Below are 27,846 nucleotides of genomic sequence, written 5' to 3'. Positions count from 1 at the left end.
ATCAAAATAAGTGATAAACAAACAAATAATAATATATATAATATATGGGAGTGCCTCATGTTCAGTGTTTTTTCAGAGCTGATTAATTAATTCATTGATTCATTCTTCAGCCCACAAGTATGTATTTTTATATACAACGAATACAAACAGATAAATTAACTCGGGTTGGAATTTTTGCCATTATTAATTTCTGCACACACAAAAAGAAAATAAAAATAAAATAAAAAACTATTTACTTTCACTCTGCTTTCACTGTACGTACATGCGCTACTGACTTTTATTTTGACACGTTTTCTCTAGTCGGTGACATTTATATCGTGCCTTGAACTTTCTTTCTTCACAGTTTAAAATGCAGTGATTGTATAACAAGTTCACATGCTAGATAGTAGTACACAGCAAAATTACGAGATCTTAATGGATTTCACGTTAAACGAATAAATCATTTAAAAGAGTCGGGTCGTTGTGAAGGTTTGTTTGTTTAATGTTGTGCTTTTTAGAAGTCGTGAGTTGAAGGCTGACAACAATAATAGTATGCTAGCAGTTAGCATTTAGCACATAAGCCTATACTATTAGACAAATCGTTATTTAAATAGTTTTCAATTTGAAAACTTGAAAAATGAATAATCAAATATCATTTTAATCACATTTGTTTTCAAATTAATCCGTTCATCGCGTTGTTATTGTGTGTTACTTTGACATTTGTGGCTGTTGTAGTATTCAGTTATTGTGTAACGTTATGTCTTTTGTTATGTTCTTTGACAGTTACTGTAATTGTTCAGTACAGCTGCTTTAACCATTTTTAAAGAGATATTTATGAAACAAAGTACATTTTAAAATGGGATTCGATATATAAGCTATTATTATTAAACGGTTTTCTTGTTATTTTAATACTTTTACTTTGGTGTCTAAGTAATCAAACGTCCAATATTACAGTCTTAGATCATCCCTATTCACAGCTGCTTGGTAATGCCAGTAGAAGGTAACAAGGATCAGGCCCTGGCTCCTCTGTCCAGCCCCGTCAGTGCCCTTACTCCTGGAGTCCAAGAAGACAATGGTCTCTCCATCCCAAGAAGCCGTAAGGAAGAGCCAGCGGCAACATGTCCCGAGAATGTTGGTTCACAGAATCCTAGAAAATCACAGGCCCTGCTCCAGATCAACCGTCAGGAGATCCAGTCAGTGGACCGCAACTCTCAGGCTGCTGAGCTGCTGGGATTGGGAGTGGATGTGTACGACCAGGATGTTCTCGAGCAAGGTGTGTTGCAGCAGGTGGACAGGGCCATTCAGGAGGCCAACCAGGCTGCGGCTAAAGCGGAGGCTGAGAAAGAATATGAGTCCGTACTGGATGACGTCAGGTGAATTTATGCTTTTTTTGTTGATCTTGAAACAGTGTACGTTATGAATGTCTGTCAAAGGATGAAGTTAAAAGCAAAATATAATGTAGTTGGTTTGTAATGCATTTCAGGTCATGTACAACGGCCTTGAAACACATCAACAAAATTTTAGAGCAGTTAGCCCCTCATGCTGCATCTAGCAAGGACATCAGTCGGAAAATTGAGTCTGTCAAACGACAAAAAGAGAACAAGGTTAGCATGACCTAGAATTTTTTTTTTATTATAATTATTATTTTTGTTGTTGTTGGATTGGTTTACCCTGTACCACTGTGGATTTTTATTAATATATTTTTTTAATTGATTGATATTTTATGTTAAATATATTTGAACTTTAAGTCCGTTACCTTTTACAGGAGAAGCAGTTAAAAAAGATCCGAGCTAAGCAGAAGAGATTGCAGGCTGTTCTTGACGGAGAGGATGTCCAGAAGCTTGAGGCAGAATTATTGATTGAGGATGACGAAGGTAAGTTTGAAACAGTTCTTTGCAGAGGCTTTACATGCATTATTAGCACTATCAATTAAATATATTGGAGCATCATGAGCTCTTTTGATCTTGCTGAACAATAATTTTGAGTGTATAAAAGTGTTACATATTTTACATTTACAGACTATCTGTATCATGCAAAGTTGTCTTTTAATATTTGCTTGAATGTATTTTGTGGAGTACTTAGATAATAGTGGTTCTGCTTACTGGAGAAACCTTTTAAGGAGCAATGCTGGGGCTCTGAATTTATGTTACAATATATTTATATACTTTTTTTTTCACTAGATGTTATTTTCTAGATATAAAAACCTCTCTGCATATTGTCATTTTATAAGACTCAATAATAGTCTTTTTGAGCTAAAATAGATTAATACTGACAATTATGGTTGTTAATATTATATTACATAACATTTAAAAAAATAGTTGCACAATCATTATATTATGTAACTTTAAAAAAATAAATGCACAATTTATGATCACAATAAATGCTACACATACAATTTAAATATTCAGAAACAATTCCGTTTTTGTCTGTCTGTAGTTCTTTGGCTAGGAAATTAAAAACCGAGGCCGGGGACTTTTGGTACCTGCCTGTCCCTTGCAAACTTTCCCGTAGGAGGCTTCTTTAACGGAGTCAGATTTTAAATGTCAGCAGTAGACTTGTTTTAGTTTGAGCTAAAATAGATTAATACTGACAATTATGGTTGTTAATATTATATTACATAACATTTAAAAAAATAGTTGCACAATTATTATATTATGTAACTTTAAAAAAATAAATGCACAATTTATGATCACAATAAATGCTACACATACAATTTAAATATTCAGAAACAATTCGTGCTAAGTGTTTTCAGAGCTGATTTACTTATTCATTCATGTAAAAAAAATTCTGCACATTAAAACAAAATGTTACAGAAGGCCTGCATCATGGAAAGTTAATTTCCCTTATTGTCTTTCTTCAGTGTTTGCTTTAATACGCTTTTGTGTGCCTGTTAGTTTTACTGTTGTGCACTCTGTTTGTTTCTGTTAGAACCAGGCCCATCCACCTTGGGCAGCATGCTTATGCCAGCCCAGGAGTCTGAATGGGAAGAGCTCATCCGCACAGGTCACATGACCCCCTTCGGTTCACGGATCCCTCAGAAGCAAGAGAAGAAAGAGCCTCGAAAGGTTATGCTCAGTGAGAACTCCGGATTCGACAAGTACCTTGATGACCAAGCCATGTTAGCGGAAAGTAGGAAGAGACCCATCTTAAAGAAAAAGATCACTAAGAAAAACTCAGGAAAGACCATGGATGGCAAAAAGCAAAAGAACAAATCCCTCTCCAGCAAAGATAAGAAGCTCCAAAAGCGAATGCGTAAGCTCCAGAGGACTGCTCTGAAGGCTCACCCCAAAGCCAGGCCCAAGGTGGAGAAGGAGCCACCCCGAGCCAGGAGGAGGAAAGGTGATGGAGAGCAGACGTCCGACAGCGAGGGTTCAGAGTACATCCCGAGTGATGAGCTGATGGATCCTGAGGAACCAGAGAGAGATGATGATGATTTCTGGGTGGATGAAGATGAAGAATACCAACTTAAACCATACAAGAAGAAGAACCAAGCCAAAACCAGGAAGCCCAAGAAGGAGGATGAGAGCGATGAGTACATTCCTAGCAGCTCAGATGATGAAGACTCACAGAAAGGCAAAAAAGTCAAAAAATGTAAAGACGATGGAGATATTGAGTGTTACAGGCAAAGGATTAGGTAAGTTTAGTCTGAATCCATTATTTCCAAAACTGTCACAATCATTACAGTCAAAGGCCATTCATATGTTTAGTTACTTTGCCTAGCATGTATGCTGGAACAGATAGCCTAATCCACTGATGATATTGGCAGCTTTTCCTTGACTAAGCAAATTCTATGCCTATTCATATTTTTTCATTATGGTATGCATGTATTTATTCCAGTGTTAATGTGCAAATAGATGGAAGCAAACCTAACAAGATTTATGCATTTGTATTTATAGTAAGCAAATTGAGTTGGCATACGCTCTCTCTCTCCATAGTTTCTCCACTCTGATTGGTTTAAATGTGAATGCGGCTACTCATTTCTGCTATGGTGGCGCGCAAGCAGTGCCGAGCAGTGGAGGAAAGGGGGGAAAAGCGTAATTAACTGAACCAATGCTTAGTCTTGACTTAATTACAAGTGCAGTCTCGGAAGCCCCAGATAAAGGGAACAGTTTCATTGCGGAGTGACAGGACCAACCCCAAATGAAGATGGATTTTGATGGACTCTCTGTGTACCTTTCTTGGGGAGCTCAAACTCCTAATTGTCTATATCAATCTTAATTTGCCTTTCTGACGCCACTTCCACTAACTGCTGTAGCTTTCCCGAAGCCAGAAATGGGTCAATTAAATCTGGCCTGCTGGAGTGAGGGGCAGAGGAAGGGAAAGGTCTCTCACTCTCTTTCTCTCATTGGTTTCCGTTTTTGTCTGTCTGTAGTTCTTTGGCTAGGAAATTAAAAACCGAGGCCGGGGACTTTTGGTACCTGCCTGTCCCTTGCAAACTTTCCCGTAGGAGGCTTCTTTAACAGAGTCAGATTTTAAATGTCAGCAGCAGACTTGTTTTAGTTTGAGAAGATTGTTCATCAAATACTTTATGTGAAGTCTTCAGCATGGGAAATATCTGTGGGGTCTGCTGTTCAGTGTGACACCGTGTCCACACCAGTCTGTGCTGCGTTTCTATTTTTGACATGCAGCACAGCTACTCGAGCCACTTTGTTACTGAACTGTAGCCTTGTGCTTAGTGGTCGACTGATATAAAAATTTTTATGGACGATATCATGCAGAACAGGGTGGCTGTAGCCATAATAAAACAGATATATATGTGATTTCACATATCACACTTAATTTAAAGTTTAAATAACACATGCTGCAATAAAATTTCTGTATATTTTAGAATGATGTGTGTTAGAAATGAGAAATTAATCATTTGAAAACAAATCAATATGAAAAAATATTAGTTTGTTGAAAAATAAGACTGTAAAATAAAGATATTTATACTTTTGATAACAGTTTTTTGATTCTGTAATTCTAATATTTCTTACAAATAAAGAAATAGTTAAAACATGACTAAAAAGGAAGTATACTCCATAGTCTGTGCGCACTGGAAATCACATTCAGGTTGCACAAATTTTACACACGGTACACAGTGAATGTAACAAAGCGGCAAACTGGATATAGCTCAGCTTAGTTTGAAATCAACTAGTTCGAGATCAGCCAAAAAACATTTTGGCCAATGGGATCTTTATATATTGGTCAACAACTACTCATACTTAATGCTGATTGGTCTGTATTGATGAATGTTCAGTGATAATGTGCAGATTCAAAGGGCCTCATGTTAATGCCTGTAATGGCATTGTTATGGTTTTGTCTTCTTGCAGGAAATGGAAAAGGCGAAGACTTTGTGAAAAAGAAGCGAAGAGAGAAGCAGGAGAGGATGAGTCCGAGGAGAGTGACGTGGAGTTTGATGAAGGATTTAAAATGCCTGGTTTCCTCTGGAAGAAACTCTTTAAGTATGGCTCAACACAAATCACACATACAGTACTCTAATAATCAAAGAAAATAATCAATAAGTCACGGTTTTCTTGCACATGCTCATACAATAGGAAATATGAACTGTGTAAAAAAATTGTATGAGTCTTGAAAGATGAGCTTTAAATGATGGGGGGGGTGAAGTGTTGTAGACTTGTGTTGTGTTCTGGTTGTGTTTTACAGCACATCAATTGGGCAACACTTATGGCCCATTTATCCAGAATCAATAGTGATAATGGCCTTATGATTAATTCATCAGCCACTGTGTTTGTATTTGTGCTGGATCTGTGTTTTGTACGACAAAACGTTTGCTTTTGTTGTCCAGGTATCAGCAGACAGGTGTCAGGTGGATGTGGGAACTGCACTGCCAGCAAGCAGGAGGTATTCTGGGAGACGAGATGGGCCTGGGTAAGACCATCCAGATAATTGCCTTCCTGGCAGGCCTGAGCTACAGCAAACTAAAAACACGTGGCTCCAATTACAGGCAAGAGACTCCACTTGGTCATACATTTTTGTTTATATATCTACTGTATTTATGGAAGTCTGTTTCAGTTTCAGAATAAAAAAAAAGATTTTATAAGTAACCTAAAAGTAATTGATATTAATATTAAAAAAATTCTTAACATTTCTTTTTATGGAATGGAAATGGGCTTCTGTATTCTGTCTTTTCTTTGAGTCTTATCCTTTCCAAAACATGCTCATCATCATTAGCCACCCAGTCACACACGCACACATACATGTGTACAAACACTCGTAAACACTAACACACATAAACACAGCCGTCAGCCGTCCCCCCCCCCCCCTCCCAGACTCAGAGTCTCGATTGCGATGAATATTTCAGCAGCTGGATTTCTGGGGGAGAGAGGTTTTAGATGAATTATTAAAGACATTTCAATTATGATATTCCTCTAATTCTCTTAGTGGCGGCATCAAAGGAGATACAAGGACGTGACATGAAAGAGAGACTGCTCATTGGGCAGGAAAATTACATGTAATTAAACATGCTTAAAGTAGTGCCTTTTTACTTTTTTTTGGCTTTTCTTGCCATACACACTTGAGGTGGAGGCCCTCCTGGATGGTCAATAAGCTGTCTGGCATCGCCCATCCGCAAATTGATTGTTTGCAAACTCAATTATGGCTTGCTATCAATGGCTTTCACAATCTGGAATATCATATCAAGCCGTAATGCTCCCAAAGCCATTTAGTGCATTTCGTCAGTTCATCTCTTTTAGTGAACAGAGAAGAGCAGAACAGCTGTGGTGTAAGCTCATGGGGTTCATCACCTTGAAGGTAATGTGTGTAATTGCAAGTAAAACATTTGTAGGTGGGTTTTACCAAAAAGGACTACAGATAATAAGCTAATAATGGTATTGACACAAAACTCTCCTCTTTGCCATGTGCACAACATCACTAAAGTCAGATGGTGATCCAGTAACCGTTCAGAGAAAGGTTAGTCTACAAGATGCTTTTGAATCACTAAAACAAAATGACTCATAAGAGACATTTGTTCATGAATCATTTTACACTGGTTATATATTTTTAAATGCAAACCACAAGGACAACTCTATAGAAAGCAGTTTCTAAACGTTGTTTTGCAGTAGACTGCAAACTCACGGTCACAACATAGCTTACATGTATATTTATTTCATAAATTTATATTATTTACTTTTTTATATATAAATATATGCAATTTTATTCCCGTGACGGATTCAGTGTCACAGAAATTATTGTATTATACAAATTTAGTGCTCAATAAATATTTCTTCTTATTAAAAATAATAAAAAATGCTGCTTAATATTTTTGTGGAAACATTTTTTGATTGAAAATAAAAATAAAAATAGCATAAATCTTGCGTGTCATTCTAAATATCTTTACTGTCACTTTGGATCAATTTCATGCATCCTTGCTTAATAAAAGTATTAATTTCTTTTTAAAAAGTCATCATGACCCAAACTTTTCAATCGTATCATTTATTTATTTATTTATTGCTTTGCTGCTGAAAAGTGCAGGGCTTGGAATTATATTTGATTAAAGGCTTTTGTTTACCTCATATGGACACCAGATGACTGGTTGCATATTAAAAACCTGGTGCATATTAAAACTAGTAATCCAACTCTCATAGTTTCCCCAGTGTTGTGACCACATTCTCCTCTCATGTAGGTATGCTGGATTGGGGCCCACGGTCATTGTGTGTCCGGCTACAGTCATGCATCAGTGGGTGAAGGAGTTCCACACTTGGTGGCCTCCATTCCGTGTTGCTGTCCTCCATGACACGGGCTCCTTCACCTGCAAAAAGGTGAGTCACGCTTTTCTGGAGCTGAGAACATCCATTCTTGAGACTGTCATAATGCAAACTGTTTTGTTCCACTCTGTATGTAATCTCAACACCCAAACTTTTCCATGAAAAGAAGCTACATGACAACAAGAATAAGATGAACGGTGTCATTTTGGCCTGTAACGTTTATGCCAGTGTGAGATTTTCCCCCTTGTCAGCAAATATCCTAGTGTGTGGAGTCGAATTGGCTCCAAGGAAATGTTAAATTAATTAAAGCTAAGGTAGCAGGAGCTGCTGTGGGGCGGCTGTGAAGCGTTTACTGTGAGTGGTCTTCACTGCCCCCCTCCCCACCCTGCCTGACACAGTGATTAATGGGGGTTGTTGTCTGGCAGTCCGTGCTTTGGCCTCTAGGTGGAGAGTTGGTCTCAAGAGCTTGTGGGAGAGAGACAGAGGAACGTTTATGCAGCGTTGGCACCTAATGATACGCCTTCACGCTAACACTAACACTCCCGTAGAGCAGATGTACCTGATTAATTGGCTACAAAGTAAAAAAACAAATTGTGTGTGTGTGTGTGTGTGGGGGGGGGAGGTGATCTGGGAACAGAGGTTAGTTGCTTTGCAGGTCTATAATTGGAACACACTTGAGACCGTTCATGTGAGACATCAAAGCAGATGTATAGACTGGTTGTTCTGATGAAGATGCTATCACCAAGGGCCTGATACCGGCAACCTATAGCAATTTCCTCAATTTAATTAACAGCCAAAAAAGACATCATTGTCCAAGCGAGTTACTTTATTTTATGTTTTACTCCTTTATTCCTCTTTTTCAGGAGAAGCTCATCCCGGAAATAGTGGCGAGCCACGGCATCCTTATCACTTCCTACTCATACATCCGTATTATGCAAGATTACATCCAGAAGTACGACTGGCATTACGTCATCCTGGATGAGGGCCACAAAATTAGGAACCCCAACGCTGGGGTTACGATGTCATGCAAACAGGTGACCGTTGCTTTCTTTATAATAGATTTCTCCTTTATTTTACAATCAAGCTGTCAAGTGAAGTCTCAGGGGTATCGCAAAGGATCACAAGTAAAGCTAGTAGAGCTTTAAGAATGATCTTTGTTCAGTCTGTAACAAATTATATGAGCTCCAGTGCTATTGATCGCTATATAAAAAAAAAAAATCAATTGGAAATTTCACAACACTTTGATTTGGTATTGAATAAACTGAAGCTAATGGAGCTTTAAAACCAAATCCATCACAAAGGGAGTCAAGTATTATCTAACTGCTTGTGCACTTAAGCTCGAAAACTATTTTGATCTCATAAATTATGAAGGATTGTCACTGATTTCTGTGTTTTTTTTTGTCTGTACACAGTTCCGGACACCCCACCGTTTTATTCTCTCTGGCTCACCCATGCAGAACAACCTCAAAGAGCTGTGGTCGCTTTTTGACTTTGTATTTCCAGGGAAGCTGGGGACTCTGCCCATCTTCATGGAGCAGTTCTCTGTGCCCATTACCATGGGAGGATACTCTAATGCGTCTCCAGTGCAGGTGAACCACTCGTCACCTAGAGCTTACGGATCAATCCAGTTAAAAGTCTCTCATTATTTAAATATAAGGCTATAATTTGCATCAAATATAACAGCATAATGAACACAGAACACATTGTATATTACACAGAGATGGAAGTGCCTGTATTAATTCAAAGGCACATAAAAAAATTTGAACAGCGTAGTGATTGCTGTATGGTGAATGAAATCTAGATGCACCATTATTAGGAAACCTTTTTAATAGCACACTTACTTTATGGATTTCATTTCCGAACTGCTTTAAAAGGCTATTGATGTTTCCTCTGCCAATAATAAAAACCTTTACTAATTATTAATGTTATTAAATGGTTGTAGATAGCTAACCCCTGACTCATGGCGCTCTCTCCTTTCCCAGCCGTCTGCACAGTCCTGCTGACCAGCCTCATACATTCATAAATTTTGTTTTAGTGGATATTCATTTGAGAAATGAGAGAAGATTTTACAATCTTACAGTTAGAACAATTTCTTCTTTTCTTTGCACGAAAAATATATATATATGAAAAATGAACTAACATCCATCCAGTGCACTATTTAAAATCACTTTGCACTCTCATATATCTGACTCCCAGCTATGGAGTTTTTAATTTTGTGATCAGATTTAACACCCTTATTTCATGAAGATATTTTGTAATGATCATTTAAATTTGACTAATTTTCATATTGTTTGTCATAGATCAACATCTCAGGAAAATGTTATGGGTTTTCAAATCAAAATAGGCCTTTCAGTTATGAAACAGGATATCAATTTCAGACATGTCCACTTTAGAGGACACCAGGACTTAAAGGGATAGTTCACCCAAAAATTAAAATTCAAACAGTTGGTGGTTACCGTTGACTTCCATAGTATTTTTCTTTTCCTTCTATGGAAGTCAATGGCAACCACCAACTGTTTGATTACCAGCAATCTTCGAAATATCTTCTTTTATGTTCAACGTAAGAAAGCAACTCGTGCAGTTTTTGGAACGACATGAGGGGGAGTAAATGATGACAGAATTAAAATTTTTGGGTCAACTATTCCTCTAAAGAATGTTTATTATGCATTTTGGGAGACACAACAAGTGAATATGGATAGAAATTATTTATCAGTATTCCTATGAAATATTAGATTTCATTACATTTCATTTTTCATTACATGTTGCCCCAAAAACACATTAATATGCAAATTAGAAACAGTTTATAGATACATTGTTTATAATGGAAAAATCCTGTCTATGGCCATTTTACACACATTGAATAAAGCAAAATGGTATATCAGATTATTCTGTTATATAGTTTATAGCATAGTTGAGAATCATCTTTATACAAAATTTGGTATAAAAAATAAAGATTGGTTGGTTATTAAACATATTTTTGCATTTTCATGTCTATTCATGTCTTTTCATAAAAAATAAATTAAAAAAGAGGACTAGTGAGGACATAGCATAGCATATTAATAAAATATTATTTAAAAATATATATATATTTCAATTTTTTCTTATTTTCTAAAAAAAGTAAGGACATGTAAAATAATAAATTCTAAATCTGGGAAATTCTAAATTTCAGAATTTAAATCAGGAGAAAAAACATTCAGGATTTTGAGCAAGACAACATTAGGACATTAGAAATGTTTTAAGATCCTTTTAAACAACAGTTTGCTAATTCTTTTATAATCATGCATGCAGCTTTTACATCTTTATTGAGAAACTACATGTAATGTATGTACCTTTAAAATTTTATTTGTTATATTGCTGGACCATTTAAAATTAAACAGTGAAGGGAAAGGTTTTTCTTTATTGTTGACAAAAGAAAAGGAAAAGAATGATGGCTTACAAGTCCAGAAAGAAGGAAACATGAAGTCTTGAGCTCTTTTGCAGCCAGCTTCATTACTAAGGCATATGCTGTATCACTATTTATTCACACTTCTCTCTCTGTATCTTTCTCTCTTTTGTCCTCTCAACTGGGCCCTAATCCGGGCTCATTGTATGCCCTACAGTGTTGTGGTTCAACTGCAGGCTCTCTTTTGATCTGCAAACCCCTTTAAATTACAGCTAAATGGCATTTGGCCTAACGCTGGATCAGGAGAACATTATTGATAAAAGAGTGCAGCCCCCTATGGAGTCCAGCAGCACTCTTATGAATCTTTAATGTGTCAATCTGCTGATCGGAGGAGAGAAAGAGAGCAAGCGGCTGTTGACATGCCTCACGACACTCACATTTGTTTGCCTTTCATAAAGTCTATTGAAGTGGATGCTTGTTAATTAGCCAAAAACATAAATAGATTTTAGTTGGTGTGTTTGCTTGCAAAAAAGTTAAGACATACACACTGATGTTTAAAAGTTTGGGGTCTGTAAAAAAAATGGTATGTTTTTGAAAGAAGTGTCTTGAAAGATGCTTACCATGCATTTAAAATGCATTTTTTGACAAATAAAATAAAAACAGCCATTTTTATAATAGAACAATTTAAAATATCATTTTTATTATTTTACATTTTATATTTTAAAATGTAATTTATTCCTGTGATGGCAACGCTGATTTTTCTACATGATTCTGCAGAAATCATTCTAATTATTCCAAAAACATGTATTTTTTCATATTTATTTTTTAATAATGAAAACACTTGTTCTGCTTAATATTTTTGTGCAAACTGTGGTACAATTCTTCAAGATTCTTTGATGAATAAAGTAAAAAGAAATTTGTTTGAAAATATAAACATTATTATAAGCTCCTTTATTGTCACTAGCCCTTTTAGATTTTTTGAATCTAAGTACTATCAATGCGGAATATTGTTCTTGATTTGTCGCTAATGGTATTTTTTTTTTTTTTTCTATTCCTCAGGTCCAGACAGCCTATAAATGTGCTTGTGTTCTTCGTGACACGATTAACCCTTACCTGCTGAGAAGAATGAAGGCTGATGTGAAAGCAAACCTCTCTTTACCTGACAAAAGTGAACAGGTGCCCATATAATACATATAACAAAGAAATCTATACTCCACTATTTGGGCATTCCTTCTTACAGCACAGTTGCGAGTAAGAGATAGCTTTCAGTAACTTGCATTTCAGACTCTGCTTGGCCAGTTTTTTTTTTTTTTTTTTTTTAATGTTTTAAATGAAGCCAGAGCATCAAGCTTTATGTCAGCAAGCAATTCCAGAAGATGCAAACATTGAAACTTCATTCTGTTGTTTTAACTGTTGAATAATTATTTTATATATTTTACAATAATTATTAAATATATGTTGCCTTCTATCCAAATATCAACAATTATAGCCTATAATGTTTTATTTTCCGAACAGGTCCTGTTCTGCAGATTAACAGAAGATCAGCGGCAGGTTTACCAGAATTTTCTGGACTCCAAAGAGGTTTATCAGATTCTGAATGGAGACAAGCAGGTAAAGGATCCATGTGTGAAACACTAATGTGATTGTTTAAAATTGATGATCTTCTGTTCCTCACATATTCAGTATCCATTTATTTGAGAGCATTGACGGGCTCTATCATTATATGTTCACATACATGTTTAAAAGTGTGTAAAGAGTAACATTTAAAGAGGTTCAGGAATTTGTAGTGAAATGTTTGAACACCAACTGTATAAGTGTTTTTTTTTTTATCATGTAGAATGAATGAGATACAAAATATGTATGATTCACCATTAATTGTTGGTCACTAAAAAAAGCTAATTAGCAAATCATCAAGTTTTAAGCTTTTAAAGCAGCTCAAGCGCTGCTGTCATCAAAGCAAAAGTGAGTCAAACTGTGCAACTTTTCATGCAAATTATGCAGATAACAAACAGTGTGTAATGAAAAAAAAAACACGGTTAAGTTAGAAAAATGTAAAAGTGGACCTTTGAACTGAACTTTTTATTAATAATATGTGTACAGATACATTTTCTTTGTCGATAATTACCTTGTCACAAGCATGCAGAATCTGTTTCATTGATAAATGTTGTGTCGGCCTTATACAGTTTAGACGCTGGTTGTATAAAAAAAAAACGGTCCATGTGATCTATTGACACTCTTTAAGTGTCACAGAAAAGAGGAAGCTCCTTTATTCAAACTATTCATCACAATGCACCAAATTTGTTTTGTGGAGGAAAAAGCTGTGGGTTGCAGAGCAGTTTACAAACCGCTCTTATGTGGTCACAAACTCCATTAAGCCACATATATAATGCAAAGACTGCATTTACGTCAAGGAAGACACTTTACTTTGCTCTGGTCAATTACCTTCATTAAATTAGCCAGGTTTATTAATATTAAGATTTGTGTTTGCTATTTCTTACAAGGAAAGGGAACAGATTTTCTCCCTTCGTTAAATGTATTAAGATATCCATCCGGTGTATTAATCTCAATTCCCCACCCTGTGGTTCTAGGTTTTCTCAGGCCTCATAGCTCTGAGGAAGATCTGCAACCACCCGGATCTGTTCACAGGCGGGCCACGGTTGCTCCGAGGCATCCCTGATGATCAGCTGACTGAGGAGGAGCACTTCGGTTACTGGAAACGCTCTGGGAAGTTGATTGTGGTGGAGTCACTGCTGCTCCTGTGGTTCAAACAGGGACATCGAGTTTTGCTTTTCACCCAATCCAGGCAGGTCAGTAAGAAATGAGTGATGAAAATAAGGAGAGGAAAAGAAAATGTTTGCAGGTTGGCAATATGATCGGTGGAATTTAGCCAAATCCATCCAAATAGATCCATCAGGCCATCGTTGAAGTAAAGATGTGCGAATAAACCAACAGTATTAATGGATAAGCTGCACTCTCCCTATCTCCAGCAGCACAACTAAAGGACCAATAAACTTATTATGTCATTTTGCCCTCTAATAGAATTCATTAGGAGATCTTATTGCATTGTAGGGTGTCTGTCAGGACCCAGATGTCTTTGTTCAATAGAAATGAGATTTGGCTTCAGAGAGAACCTAAAACCCACACAGTTGGTACTTCTGTACATGTAATATTAATCTCACTTAATCCTATTAGCACTTATCCTGTTCTCAGTGCTCTGTCTGAAACCATTTCTCCCACACACACAGATGCTGGAGATCTTGGAGGTGTTCGTGAGGGAGAATGGCTTCTCGTATCTCAAAATGGACGGCACTACTAACATTGCGTCCAGACAGCCAATGATCACTCAATTCAACCAGGTGAACAAGATCACAGTGTCTGTGTTATGCTTTCTGTGATGGTTAAGAAGCTTTCAAATCAATTTTTTTTTTCTTTTTTTTCAGAACAAAGACATCTTCGTCTTCCTTCTGACAACAAGAGTTGGAGGTTTGGGAGTTAATTTGACTGGAGCCAATAGGGTTGTAATCTACGACCCAGACTGGAACCCAAGCACAGACACTCAGGTCAGCCAAAGCAGTATCTTGCATTTAGAATGCATGTTCTTGCAGTATCTGATGCAAACTATTCTTCTTAAAGCGTGTGGCAATGAACGGTATTGATGTGAACTGTTGACCTTTTCCTGTAGGCTCGTGAGCGTGCCTGGAGGATTGGGCAGAAGCAGCAGGTGACGGTTTACAGGCTGCTGACAGCTGGAACAATTGAGGAGAAGATTTACCACAGGTTAGTTTCCTAGGGTTTGGCATTGAGATGGAGCTGGTAATGGTGAGGAAGACTATTATAATCCATAATGTCCTACTTCTGTCTGCAGGAGCTCAATAGACAGTAATTGAAATGCATTATTTTTCTTAATTCGATATCAACACAGTTTGCTAATTGGTCGCTAAAGGCTGTCGTAGACTACTGGGTTATTTGTGGGGAGGCGATGGGAATTACGAAAGAACTGTGAAGACCAGGATTGTTTGCATATAAATTTTTGCTATTTCGAACTAACCACAATGTATTTGTTAAGCAGATAAACCATCCAGCAGGGTGAGATTGTAGCATGTCAGTGATTAGGCTATAAAGGAAATAATTCAGAAAATGTGGGACTAGGTTATATAATAATGATTAAAAAAACAAAAAAAGTACATTATTTCTTGTTTCTTTCAATAGACAAATCTTCAAACAGTTTCTCACCAACCGAGTGCTAAAAGATCCTAAGCAGAGACGGTTTTTCAAGTCTAATGACATTTATGAACTTTTCACGCTGAGCAATCCTGATGGCTCCCAGGGAACAGAAACCAGTGCAATATTTGCAGGTAATTCATGGATATGTTAACAAACTGAACATATTTTCTTTGCAAGAATGTTCATTTGGCTGATTTCACAAAGAGAACGTGTGTTGAAATCATTGTAAATAGAATTAAAAACTGGTACACTGTCAGAAAAAAATGCTTGTCACTGGGGCAAGTACTCTTAAAGAGACAACTATATACCTTGACTACCCTGAAAAGATGGATATCATTATCATCTTAAGGTAGCAATATGTGCCCTTAGGTTACTACAATTAACCATTTAGGGATAAATAAGATACAAAGTTGATCTTTGCACCAGTGACAAGCTGAAGTTCTAATTTTAACACATTTTTTCCCTGAGAGTGTAAATACCTAACTTTTATTAAATTGTGTTGTCTTTTTTTTCTTATTTTATAGGCACAGGGTCAGATGTGCAGGTTCCAAAAAGACACAAGACCTCCCGTCCATCTCAGGGGACCTCGAGACCATCATCTTCATCTACATTTTGTGTTGACGACCAAGATAACACATCTCCGTCAGGAAATAGAAACGCTACCTCAGTCAATGGTCTCTCAAACAACAATGCTTTTGGGTCGCAGAACAATAGCCTTGAACCTCATTCCACTGCTGATCGTTTGACAAACAGCACTAGTAAAGATCATTCTTCTGCAAACAGCCCTCAAAAGCACAGAGAGAAGAAAAAGCACTGTGAAACGCCAGAAAAGGACACGATATCCTCAGACAGACACAAGCGCAAGCATAAAAAGCGCAAGCACTCTGAAGACGCTACGTTTGAGGGCTGTCGCATTTCGCACCTGGTGAAGAAACGGAGGTACAAGAAAGAGGAAAATGAGGAGGAGGAAGAGGGAAAAAATGAGAAAAAGAGTGACGATTATGTTCTAGCCAAACTCTTTAAAAAATCAGGGATCCACAGCGTCATGAAGCACGACACCATCATGGAGGCATCGAACCCGGACTATGTGCTTGTGGAAGCTGAAGCCAATAGGGTTGCGAAGGATGCGCTTAGAGCGCTGAAGATCTCCAGACAAAACTGCAGGCTTTCTTTCTCAAGAGGGTCAACAACAGCAACCCCACCTCCAGTCAAGTATGTCTGTTTTGATTTTAATAAAAAGAATGGAAATTAAAAATAGTGCGTACTGTAATATTATCAAATTTAAATACATCTTAGTAAATAATACATTTTGCTCTTAGGAGAAGGTTTGGGCATAAGAAAAACTCTCTTCTGTCTCAGTCATCTGGGACAATGGCAACAGCAGCAGAGAAATGCAAGGTATGTCTATAAGGATACAATATCCTGTGAACCCCCAAAAGAATAAGAAATGATTGTTGGGCACTCATGTTCTGTTCCGTCTTTTCTTTTTTTACTATAGGATGCAGATATTATAAAAAAGTCGGTTGTAAAGAAACCAGGAAATGCTGCTCACTTCAGCGGTGAAGGAGCGCAGGAGGAGTCTGGTTCTCTCTCCTCATCTTCTCTTCTTGCTAGAATGAGGGCCAGGAATCATCTCAAACAACCCCAGAGACTTGAGGATGAGGAAGAGGGAGAGAGAGAGTCTGATGCCGTGCATGCTACCCCTACAGAACACGATGAGCTTCTGGTTGACCTGAGGAACTTTGTGGCCTTCCAAGCTCAGGTGGATGGCCAGGCGAGCACCAAGGAGATCCTGGAGTACTTCACCCCGAGACTCACTTCCACACAAACACCTGTGTTCAGAGAACTGCTGAGGAATATTTGTGAGTTCCACAGACTTCCTGGTCAGGAAGGGATGTGGAAGCTTAAAGCTGACTACAGGTAGACAGAGCAGAACTTATTAAAAGCTATATACTGAGAAGCTCCAAATGGAATATATACCTCACACTTCGAAACAGGTGATCCATGCATCAGTTATTTTAAGATTACAAAATGTGTGAATGCAATTCATTTCAATAATCCTCCTAGAACTTTCCAGGTTGGCCGTAAAACATACAAAAGAATTGTATTGACCCAATTATTGCACAACACTCCTATTGAATTTTAAAAAACCTGATGTCATCCTATTGTTGTTTTTTGTAAAATTCCTGGAATTTACTTGAACTTGGGAAATCTTTTGAAAATGTGTTATTCATGCAATTATTGTAGAGACCAGTATGTTTTTCTATACTACATTATAATACTATTACAATGTTATTGTAATACTGCTGTGATTTTCTTTTTTATTTCTTTTTTATTATTATTATTCACTCAATTATCGGTTGATAATTGAGTTCTACCAATAATTTGGCAATAATGGAAAATGTACATTTTATATAGGGTTTTCTACCCTATAAGGTGCTTGGTGTCAATGTGTTTCCATGACATTTTAGTAAGTGAAGATGATTTTGAAACTTATCAAATCAACATTATTTAATGTCTTGAGACTACCTCTGCCTTTCACTTACTGTATGTTCACCGAGAACAAATGAGATCTAATGTAATTACAATGTGTAAAGCCAGTGATGGAGTTGAGGGAATACTGTTCACATTTAAACAATTAAATTGATTCATTAAATGTTACCCAATAAGCATCATCCTTTATATCAAACATTTTATTAATATGAGCTAGGAAATTTTATGCATCACTAGATGATGAACCAGATACACCACCTCACAGGGGCTTATTGGATCTCATTTAAAAAAGGACTATGATTTTCTGTTGTTGCTTGTTGCACATTAATCACAATGCCATGGCCTCTCAGGGACAGGCTTTTATTTCTTGTAAGTTAATGTGTCAGAAATTAGTATATTGTTTAAAAGTGCGAGTTAGCACACAAGCAATTAAAATAATTTCAAAAATACTTCTGCAATTGCAAAACATTTATTTTATTTTATTATTATTTTAGTGCTTTTGTTATAATACTTTTCAAATAAGAACGACTACATTTTTAAATGAACTGCAAAATGCTTTTTGAAACAATATAAAACAGAGCTGAATTTATTCAACGCTTTATTCGAGTTGTCGACCTCATTAAAACTTTTTATTCGTTTCTGCAGTCGATAATGGGCTCAGAATAATACTTTACTAAATCGTTTGTAGTCTATTAATCAAAATGTTATTTTTAATATTGAATATTTGTGCGCAAACTGTCCTGTTGCTGACCAGGGTACTGAAAGTTTTTTTTTTTTTTTTTTCCTTTCTTATGAGACCTCATCCACACAGAATCATTCTGTTAGTTAAAAATTGAAAACAGCAATTCTTCAGTCGCACGTGCATTATAAAGACGTTTTAAACAGCGCGCTTAATGGCACTTATTTCATCTGGCACATATAATACACTCCCACCCAGTCAGACTCCCACTATAGTAGAAATCAGTTGATCTATAGATTTGATCATTCTAAATATATCTCCGTTTCGTATAATATTACAAATGTCAGGTTATACAGAGCTCGTCCCCCAGTTTCCGATGCATTTTGATGAGATCATAACACCAACTTTATTTTCAACGGTGCATAAATTAATTACACGCATTTAATAACTAAAATATCATTATATTCCCCTCTTAATATCATAAACGTTCTACGCCAGGGAAGCACTTAATAGTGCAGGGGGCCATAACAGGCTATTATCCTTGTGTAATGCTATTAGAGAACCAATTATGCACCATTACACTTGCTTTTTTGCAGTTTATGTGATTTCATCCAATACCGTCCCGCACTTCAAAATTTCAGCTGCTACTCGGAGCCTCATTCCCAGCAGCAGAGGAGCTGCGGTGTCTGCGCGCGGCGTCCCGCGTGCGTTTTAAAAGTAATTGAAAGGGTCCCGCAGCATATAATTTACGCGAGAGTGGGAAATAAATCCTTGGACCCCTTGCTGAGAACAAAATCAAAATTTGGACCTGCGAGCGCGCAGCCAATGGATTCTCGTATAAAGTGGACCCCTAACCCATATAATGAGCAATTACTGGTCTGACAGCCAATTTTAAATTCAAAAACAGTCATCTAGATTTTTAATATAAAAAGCAACTGTGTAAAAAAATAAAGTGCATCGTGCTTGTGCCCGTGTGTTTGTGATTTTGGGAATATGCATGCATCGAGCTAAAGTTTCGGAGTAGGATTGATGCCTTGGAGGATTTAGACGTTTCCACCACGTGCGCAAGCCGGTTGGCCGCTGAGAACCTATCCAAATGACTTGAAAACGAAAATCTGATTAATTGCAATTACGTGGGAGATTATAAAGCCAAGTGTTGTCATGCTCTAAACAGTCACAAAGACATCTGGTCACTCCCTCCTTATGCGCGAGAGAGCGGATAAACTGAAGCGCTCAGTGATTGACGGAGGGAGAGCTATTGCTTTGCTTAGGTTGTGCTGGAGACACGAGAATCGCGATTGCATAAAGACCATCTATTCTGCAAACCGATTGCAGAAACGTATTAGTATTGTTCAAAATTATCTTTTTAAGACGTATGCGATTGCAGTAATAGTTGAGCATTACGTTTCAATATTTTATTCTTTGCAGAGTGAATTATTCTGTCCACTCTCAAAGCACCGGGAAACATGTTTTACTTTCACTGTCCTCCACAGTTAGAGGGAGAATGCTGCAGGACCAACACATGTAAGTATGATTCATTTCTTCTGTAATAATGGAGTTTCATCTAAAATGTTAACTTTGTAATTTTATATATTAACAGTTCTTTCTGTGGCAATTTATAGGCTAGTTCCATAATTTGGGCCTACCTTCATAATGTGCATTACTATATTTGACAAAGTTACTTAATAATTAGCCTATGTTTGTGTTCGTCTTATGGTGTTTAATATTTTGCCACATGGTAACGTGATCGAGGCGCTTGAGAGCCGCAGCTGAGAATTTTTGTTGCAGTCTGTCTGAGAACAGATGTTAGATGTCATGCCTTTCAACTGGCGTTTTGTTGGTCACGGTTTCTCATTGTGTCCAGCGATAATTCAGGACTCTAGCAGATGAATACAATAAATCAACTGTTCTCTGTGAATTAGTGCGTAGCGATTAAGTGAGAGACAACCGAGGGGAATCATATTTTCCATCGCATTTGGGGATATATGAAAATGTTTTTTTTTTTATCCTATAGAAATATTATCTTTTAAAAGTGTCTCGTTACTGTTTTAAACAGTGAACACAAATGGATTTGGGAATCACTCCTCTGGAGACTTTGATGATGGTTTCCTGCGCAGAAAACAACGCAGAAACAGGACGACATTCACTTTACAACAGGTATCAAGATTTCCAGTGAATACTAAATAGAACCACTCTTCTCAAACTTATTTACATAGGCTAATGTTGATTTATAAACGCCCTGTGTTTATTTTTGTATTTTTATTTCTTAGGTATGCAGTGTGTAGATGCACCTAAACATACATTTATATGACGAAGATATCGCCTTTTAGAAGTAAACTTGTTCTTTTATTTGTAATTCAAAAACCAAGCATTTGCTTATTTAGGTTAAACATTTACACATCCAGACATCCGGAAAGGCCGAAGAGCTAGGCCGTTTTTCATTTGAATTAGGCTTTCTGTTTCAAAATCCATTCAAATTGTTACAAAAATTCAAATTCCTGTTATTCTACCACTTAAGGCAGCAGTTAAACAATTTTACAATTTTAGTGCATTATGCATGTAATTATTAGCTAATTATCAGCAAACGCAAGATATTTCTTTCTGAATTATAATGCATAAATTCTTGAAATAAATATATACAATATGTTTTACAGTTGGAGGCTTTGGAGACGGTTTTTGCACAGACCCACTACCCAGACGTGTTTACGAGAGAAGAGCTGGCTATGAAAATCAACCTAACAGAGGCTCGTGTCCAGGTGAGAGATTTTCCACAACTGTCCCGATCCAGAGAGGTAACCAATAGAAGATCACTCAAAATTCTCATCGAGCAGGTTTGGTCAAAGAAAGTTGGCTAAATGAAGCCACTCTGTCATTTCCGTGATGCGCTTTAATAACATCAGCATAATGTAGAATATTAGATTAGGTTGATTAATCGGTCATTCATAATTAACTAGTGGTAATGCTCTACACTAATTTGCCCTCGTCTCTAAGGTATAAAAAATTGCTTAGATGCACTACCATTTCCGTGTTTCAGCAAATGGAGAGAGGATACAGGCGTTTCGAATAAGACAAACGTCCCGAGAACGATTTTGCTCGGTTATAAAGCACTCGTGCACCTGAAACCTCCGATTTCATATTCCGCGGCCTTGCGAAACATCCGCAGTAGCCTAATATCAAGTTGGCCACATATAATTGCATTCAATGTGTCTGTATGTAATTTCCTGCATTCCAGATTTGCTTTTGGGTTTCCTTCTGAGCTCAGATCTAATTGTGGGGAATATAATAGTTTCCCTTTTGTTCCCCAGGGTCATCTTACTATCGCTTAAAACCAATGACTGCGACGCAACAATGGAATTCGCTGCTGTAAATTAGGGATTGTAAACAAATTATTTCTCTCTAATCGGATTACCCGATTCCTTTTATTAAATCTGAACATGAATCGGTCGCAACATGCAGGGATATTAAACTTACATTATTATTAGGAAATAAATTTTCTTTTTGTTGTAGTATAGTGGGCATCCACCGTTTTTAAAGTGTCAATTGGCGTGTGCTGCATTAAGAACAAACTGCAAATTGAGATTAATGGTGCAATTATGGAGCATTCAGTGCTGGGGGATCATGACTTCTTGCTGGAAGGTGCAAGGGTGAGATAATGTTGCCACAATTACATTGTGAATATTGTTGTCCTGCCAGTAAACTGTTGTGTCATATTATGTGGAGAGAGCAGCTATATGTGTGGCCTTTTGTTTGTTTGCTTCACCCTTTGCACAAAGCTGGCCAGGCACTGGAGATATGGATGCATTATGCAACCTTTCCCATTCAAATATGATTAATGCCTTAAAGAGCACAGACTTAATCAAATCTGATGTTGTCAAACAATCACTAAATAGAGAAATAAACGACTTCATCATGGTTCTCTCTCAGAAGCAGGGAGACTGTCAGTAGGAAGTCATTAAAAATGATAATGAAAAATTGCTCAATTAAATGTTGTTATAGGCAATGACCTTCATTCAGTTAACATACAAGAACTTCACTGCATATGCTCAGCAATTGTGTTCGTGAAGTTTCAAATAAGTCACTGGCTTGTTAGATTCTGTAGCACATTTCAGAAATCAGCACTGGGTGCAAATAATAATTATAATATTTATGCAACTGCTACTTAACAGGTGACATTTTATAGACTGGGTTTCAGCAGAGGATTTCACCCCCAAAATGACAGTTCGGTCATTTATTCACCCTCATGCTGTATGACTGTTTTTCTTCTGTGAAACACAAAAGGAAATGATAGCCATCTTTCGCCAAACCTCTCTTTTCTGCAGAATAAATCAATTCACAGGTTTCAAATGTCACGAAAGTGAGTAAATGACAAAACAGAATTTTTATTTTTAATCAAACCAAGAGACAATATTACTCATTATTACTCTGTTTTTTATACTATGCTTTCTCTTTAGGTGTGGTTCCAAAATCGAAGAGCAAAGTGGAGAAAAACAGAGAGAGGAACTTCAGACCAGGAGGGAAGCAAAGAACAAATGGGTGACGGCACCCCTCCAGCACGAAACCTAAACCAGTCTCCTGTTGACCACGGCAGAAATAAGAAAGAACCAATGGAACTACAGCAGAAGTGTGTGGATCATCAAATTAAATATATGTTTGTTTGTTTTTGTCAAGAGATATAATGCCAAACTCTTTCCTTTATCCACAGTATTAACAGAGTGGTGGGTTCAGGTGGACCTTTTTTCCCATCTTGTCTGCCCGGGACTCTGCTGAACACAGCCACTTACGCACAAGCCCTTTCACAAGTGGCAACTTTAAAAGGTAAGATCAAGGATCTACTGGATGGATGTCATCATGGAAACGTGTCCGATAGATTTGATATCTTAGTTTTCTTGTTACTGCAACTGATGTGGATGAAACGTATTATATACAACATATTTTTCGTTGTCTCTATATTAGAATCATAGATATATTGCATTACCTTATGAGACCTTAGAGATAGATAGATCGATTTTGAGCTACAATTTTTTTGCATTCTGTGTACTTTATATATAGAACCTTTTTTTCTGAAACCTTTTTTTCTGAACTGTTTTTCTGAAAAAGTGTGAAAAATGTACACAACTTAAAAAAAAAACATCACATGATGTATATAAGTTTCACAGAATAAAAATATACGAATAACTCAATTTTTACAAAAAATGACAAATAGAACCTTATAATTCTAAGGGGACTATAGGCTGCCAGATTATGACACACACTTCTGCTCTAATAAGGAAGTCCACTGTGTTCCTGCTGTGTGCCTGACCCAATGGGCCTCTCCTTCCTGCCACCATATGGATGCCAGAGTAACCGGACAGCCAGTGTTGCAGCCCTACGGATGAAGGCCAGGGAACATTCGGAGGCAGTGCTGCAGTCAGCCAACCTGCTGGGGGCAGGGTCTCCAACCGGGACTGGAGCGGGTCCAGGGGTCGGGCTGGGCCAAAGCACTGCTTCTGTGGGAGGAAGTGATTCCAGCCCTAACTCTGGTACCTCTAAGATCACATCAATAAGGAGAACTCCAGACAAACATTTGCACTGCCAAAAGGAGGGTCCGGATAAGAAATGAAGGAGCCTTGTTTTTTTTCTTTTCTAATCTGAGGACACACTTTGGACGAAGGATTTACAATATAATCAAACATTGACTGCCTGCTGCCTCTTTTTTGAGAGCACTGACATACCCCGGACAGGACGGTGTTAAGTGCAATTCCTTCTTGTGTATTCTGCGTGTGTGTGTCAAACTATTCATTCAACTGTAATTTTTCCTTCCCTCGTTCACTTTTACTCATGATTCTTGCCTTTGGTTTTCTTTGTTTGGGTGTATCTGGGTGCTGCAATTCAGTTTTATTTTTTTGTGGCGGAATGACTTTTGAACATGCTGTGTGGTAAAAGAAAACTCCCTGGATGCCAATGTGAACTTATTTAATTTGTCACAATCCACTTTGATGTTTGACTTGTGTACTGTGAAGTCAGGTGGTGATAGACATTCTGCATTGTGTCAAGATATATGCCATGCTGAAATATAAATGTACTATTGTGAAATAATATATGTAAGATAATATCAATGACAGAACTGTATATTACGTGGTTTGTCATGTTTTATGATGATCCGGCTAACTCTTATTCATGCTGATGTGATGGTAACTGACATCTCTCTTGTCATCACATCTGTACATCCATGATAGACTGCAAGAGTTCAGACACTGGTCCTGTTTTGACATGTTCTATAAAACAATTAAACATGTAGGCAATCATGTACATATCATGTTGCCTATTGCTCATACCATCTGGCTATGATCAATTATTAATTAGTTTACAAGCATTAGGGCTGTAAAAATGGAAGCTATGGTTGGTCTTATTATTTATTTACCGTAAAGTACATCATGACTTTCTCAATTCTTTTTTATATTAAAATTACAAACAAAACTACAATGTTTTAGACTGTCAGTGCTATTATACGATGAGGAAAAGGCATTTAAGAGCATACGAACCAGCAAATAGGGTTATTAAAAGGAAACGTGAGTACTGGTTTTCGAAGAAACACTTAGCAATATTGGAAAAGCAAGTTAGTTTAAGAACACTTTACTGCTACCTTTGAAAAGAAGCTGGACTGATTAAATTCTCGTCCTTGAGGATTTTCAGGAAAATTACTTTTGATAGGCAATAACACAATTGAGTAAACTGCACACACATTAGCATTAATAACTGATGTTGAATTATGTATTATCACAAAGTAGTGATTTAATTATTCATGATGTGACACCCTGGTGAAAAAGCAGAGGCAGATAATGTCAAAAGTCTTGCCTGATGAAACAGTGCAGCTTGGCATATTTGCATTGTTTGGTGACAATAATAAATGCTTTGTTCAAAATATGTGTACAAATATGGTATTATTTAGATTGAACTTAAAGAAAACCTCTTTTTTTTGGCTACAAATAATATGAATGATGACAATAATAGAAAATGAGACTATTATAATATATACAAATAAGGTAGAAAAAATTAAGTTTGACCAGGCCACAATATCATCGCTCATCTCCATATAACAAGCAGAATTACTATTACTCATAACATGACGTTAAGTGCGAAACAAATGAAAATTGTCATATCATACGACACATGCAAACAGATGAAAGAATGTACTGAATCTACAACAAAATATACTGAAAATAACTGTACATGTTCTCCATACTCAAACTATTTAAAATTAGTTGGAAGAACTATACAGGTACATCTAAAGTATAGATAAATCTTGCATGTTAAATACAATTAAATAAATATTAAAACTATATATCACTCGAAAAAATGCTGGGTTAAATACAACACAGCGCTGGGTGAAATATGGACGAACCCAGCGGATGGGTTAAATGTTTAACCCAACCTTCTGGGTAGTTTTATTTAATTTATCTATTGTTTAAAATTTATACTATACAACTATATGGCTGGCTTAAAATAAACCCAAGATAAGATGTAACTTAAAAATCAGACACAATTACTAGAGGACTCAGCAATAATCAAAAGGTGAACATTTATTAATAAGCAATTAAAAATATATATTATTTAAATATTATTTATTCAACTTATTAATAAATGTTGATTTATTGACCATATAAATACATGTTAGTTTTCAACATATATTGGGTTCATTTATAGAAATTTTTAAGCAGTAGTTGAGTTAAATAAAATTACCCAGATTGTTGGGTTAAACATTTAACCCAACATAAAGATTAAACGTAATGTCTAAACTTAATGTCTAAACTTAAATATTAAATCAGATGTCCACTCTAAATATTGAATTATGCAAAGTGACGAACAAAGCAGAACAAATTAAGATTAATTAAGTGACTTATTAGGGGAGCACACATATTGTGTTTTTAATTTAGGTATTTTTATCACTCTTCTGTCATCAAACAAAGAGATCACCCGGTCCAGTTCATAACTCTAAAGGTCTCAAAAAAGGGTAAAGATGCAGTGCTTTTAAGGCTACATTTACACAACAACTTTTTACACAACAACAATTTTCCCTTGCATTTTTTAAAAGTTTTACGTATACACAACAACGTTTTCAAAATGATTCCTTTTTACACATATCTGCAAAAATGGCCAAAAGCGCTGTATTACATATGCCAGGCCAGTAGTTGGCACCCTTTGTTACGTAACTAAAGTGGCGAAAGTTGAGTGCATGAAGCGTCTAACATTCCACACGTTGTTTTTTCGTTTATTTAAGTGCATCATGCAGGTGTTTAAAGTGCACTTTTCTTTTTGGAATTTTCAGTGTGAACGCACTACTCACACTATTTATATTACAAAACGTTATAGAATAGTGCATAAGTATGTGATCTGGGATGCACCTTATGTTTGTTCGCACTTGCCTTTAAAATTCTATTGACATGTATTGCGCATGTCTACATACCTAACACATACTACTCAAGCACATGACATCACCGCTTTCAAAGATTCCCGTATTGGGTGTTTACACGGAAACAATAACGTGCCATTTTCAAAAACTTGCACTTTGAAACCATTTTTCAAAAATATGCGTTTCCAGTCCCCAAAATGCTGTGTAAATGAACAGGCAAACATATAAAAAGCTTCCCGTTTCTGGCTGAAAACGTTGTTGTGTAAACGGCCCCATCCTGTCTTCACAGCGCCCTCTAGATTGATAGACTGAACAGTGAGTGGCGGATGGACTTTTCACCAATATGCATATTGGATAAGTATTAATTTATACATTTAGCCTTGATTTATGTGAAAAATGTATAATTAACATGTTGATTTATTAATATGTATACTAGTAACCTATGTACACATACATTAAATCAAAATGTTTCAAAATATTACAAAAAATGTTAAACTCTTTTTTTTACCTACAGATCCCCAAAATGTTGTTGTTGTTTATTTCTGTGCTGATACATTTTGTATCGAATTGTTAAAGGGCTTGTCCCTTTTTTAATAGCCAGTAGCCATTTCAAAAGTGTGATTATTTCATTGTTTGTTGTTTTTGTTTTTTTTCAGTATTATTAAAATTGTTAAATTACTTTACAAAGTCTTACAAACAGGAACAAGTAGGCTATAGGCTACTACATAGAAATTTCTGTCTGTGCTAAGTGGACTGTGCTTTTCCAGTAAGTATGAGCAGTAGGCTACATGGGTGGCGCGCCATATATTTTCAGCCGTTTTTCTCTTTCAGCCAAAAACTGAAAATACCATTTTCAGCCGATAATTTTCGGGCCTGAAATTTTGGTGCATCCCTAATTTGGCATTTGTAGATTGAGAGGAGTGTGTTAATCTAATCTTGTCAATTAGAGTACAAATTATGTTGTAGCCTATTATATTGATTTAAATGATTAAAT

General features: G+C 36.6%; 2 protein-coding genes across 3 annotated transcripts; both read left to right on the top strand.

Moving 5' to 3' along the window:
- The first annotated feature begins 342 nt into the window (after window positions 1–342).
- ercc6 (excision repair cross-complementation group 6) lies at window positions 343–17,961 on the top strand. 2 transcript variants are annotated; one of them, XM_059517359.1, is made up of 20 exons: window positions 343–468; window positions 957–1,352; window positions 1,463–1,583; window positions 1,745–1,853; window positions 2,908–3,613; window positions 5,292–5,423; window positions 5,768–5,926; window positions 7,604–7,739; window positions 8,549–8,719; window positions 9,098–9,274; window positions 12,127–12,243; window positions 12,583–12,678; window positions 13,656–13,874; window positions 14,313–14,423; window positions 14,508–14,627; window positions 14,750–14,844; window positions 15,277–15,422; window positions 15,816–16,503; window positions 16,611–16,689; window positions 16,790–17,961. In XM_059517359.1, exons 2-20 carry the CDS (start codon window positions 967–969, stop codon window positions 17,213–17,215), a joined length of 4,194 nt encoding a protein of 1,397 aa, XP_059373342.1. In that variant the 5' UTR covers window positions 343–468; window positions 957–966; the 3' UTR covers window positions 17,216–17,961. The 2 variants fall into 2 exon arrangements, with proteins under 2 accessions (XP_059373342.1, XP_059373341.1); XM_059517358.1 differs by having other exon boundaries at window positions 358–468; window positions 934–1,352.
- A 1,829-nt stretch (window positions 17,962–19,790) lies between these two features.
- drgx (dorsal root ganglia homeobox) lies at window positions 19,791–24,776 on the top strand. The gene is made up of 6 exons (XM_059518291.1): window positions 19,791–19,987; window positions 20,520–20,620; window positions 21,118–21,219; window positions 22,915–23,084; window positions 23,166–23,278; window positions 23,731–24,776. Exons 1-6 carry the CDS (start codon window positions 19,930–19,932, stop codon window positions 24,060–24,062), a joined length of 876 nt encoding a protein of 291 aa, XP_059374274.1. The 5' UTR covers window positions 19,791–19,929; the 3' UTR covers window positions 24,063–24,776.
- Window positions 24,777–27,846: the final 3,070 nt, after the last annotated feature.

The sequence above is a fragment of the Carassius carassius genome, chromosome 30, assembly GCF_963082965.1.
Source record: "Carassius carassius chromosome 30, fCarCar2.1, whole genome shotgun sequence".
Taxonomy (NCBI): domain Eukaryota; kingdom Metazoa; phylum Chordata; class Actinopteri; order Cypriniformes; family Cyprinidae; genus Carassius; species Carassius carassius.
Note: the sequence above shows the minus strand (reverse complement) of the source record. Positions and strands in the feature narration are given on the sequence as shown.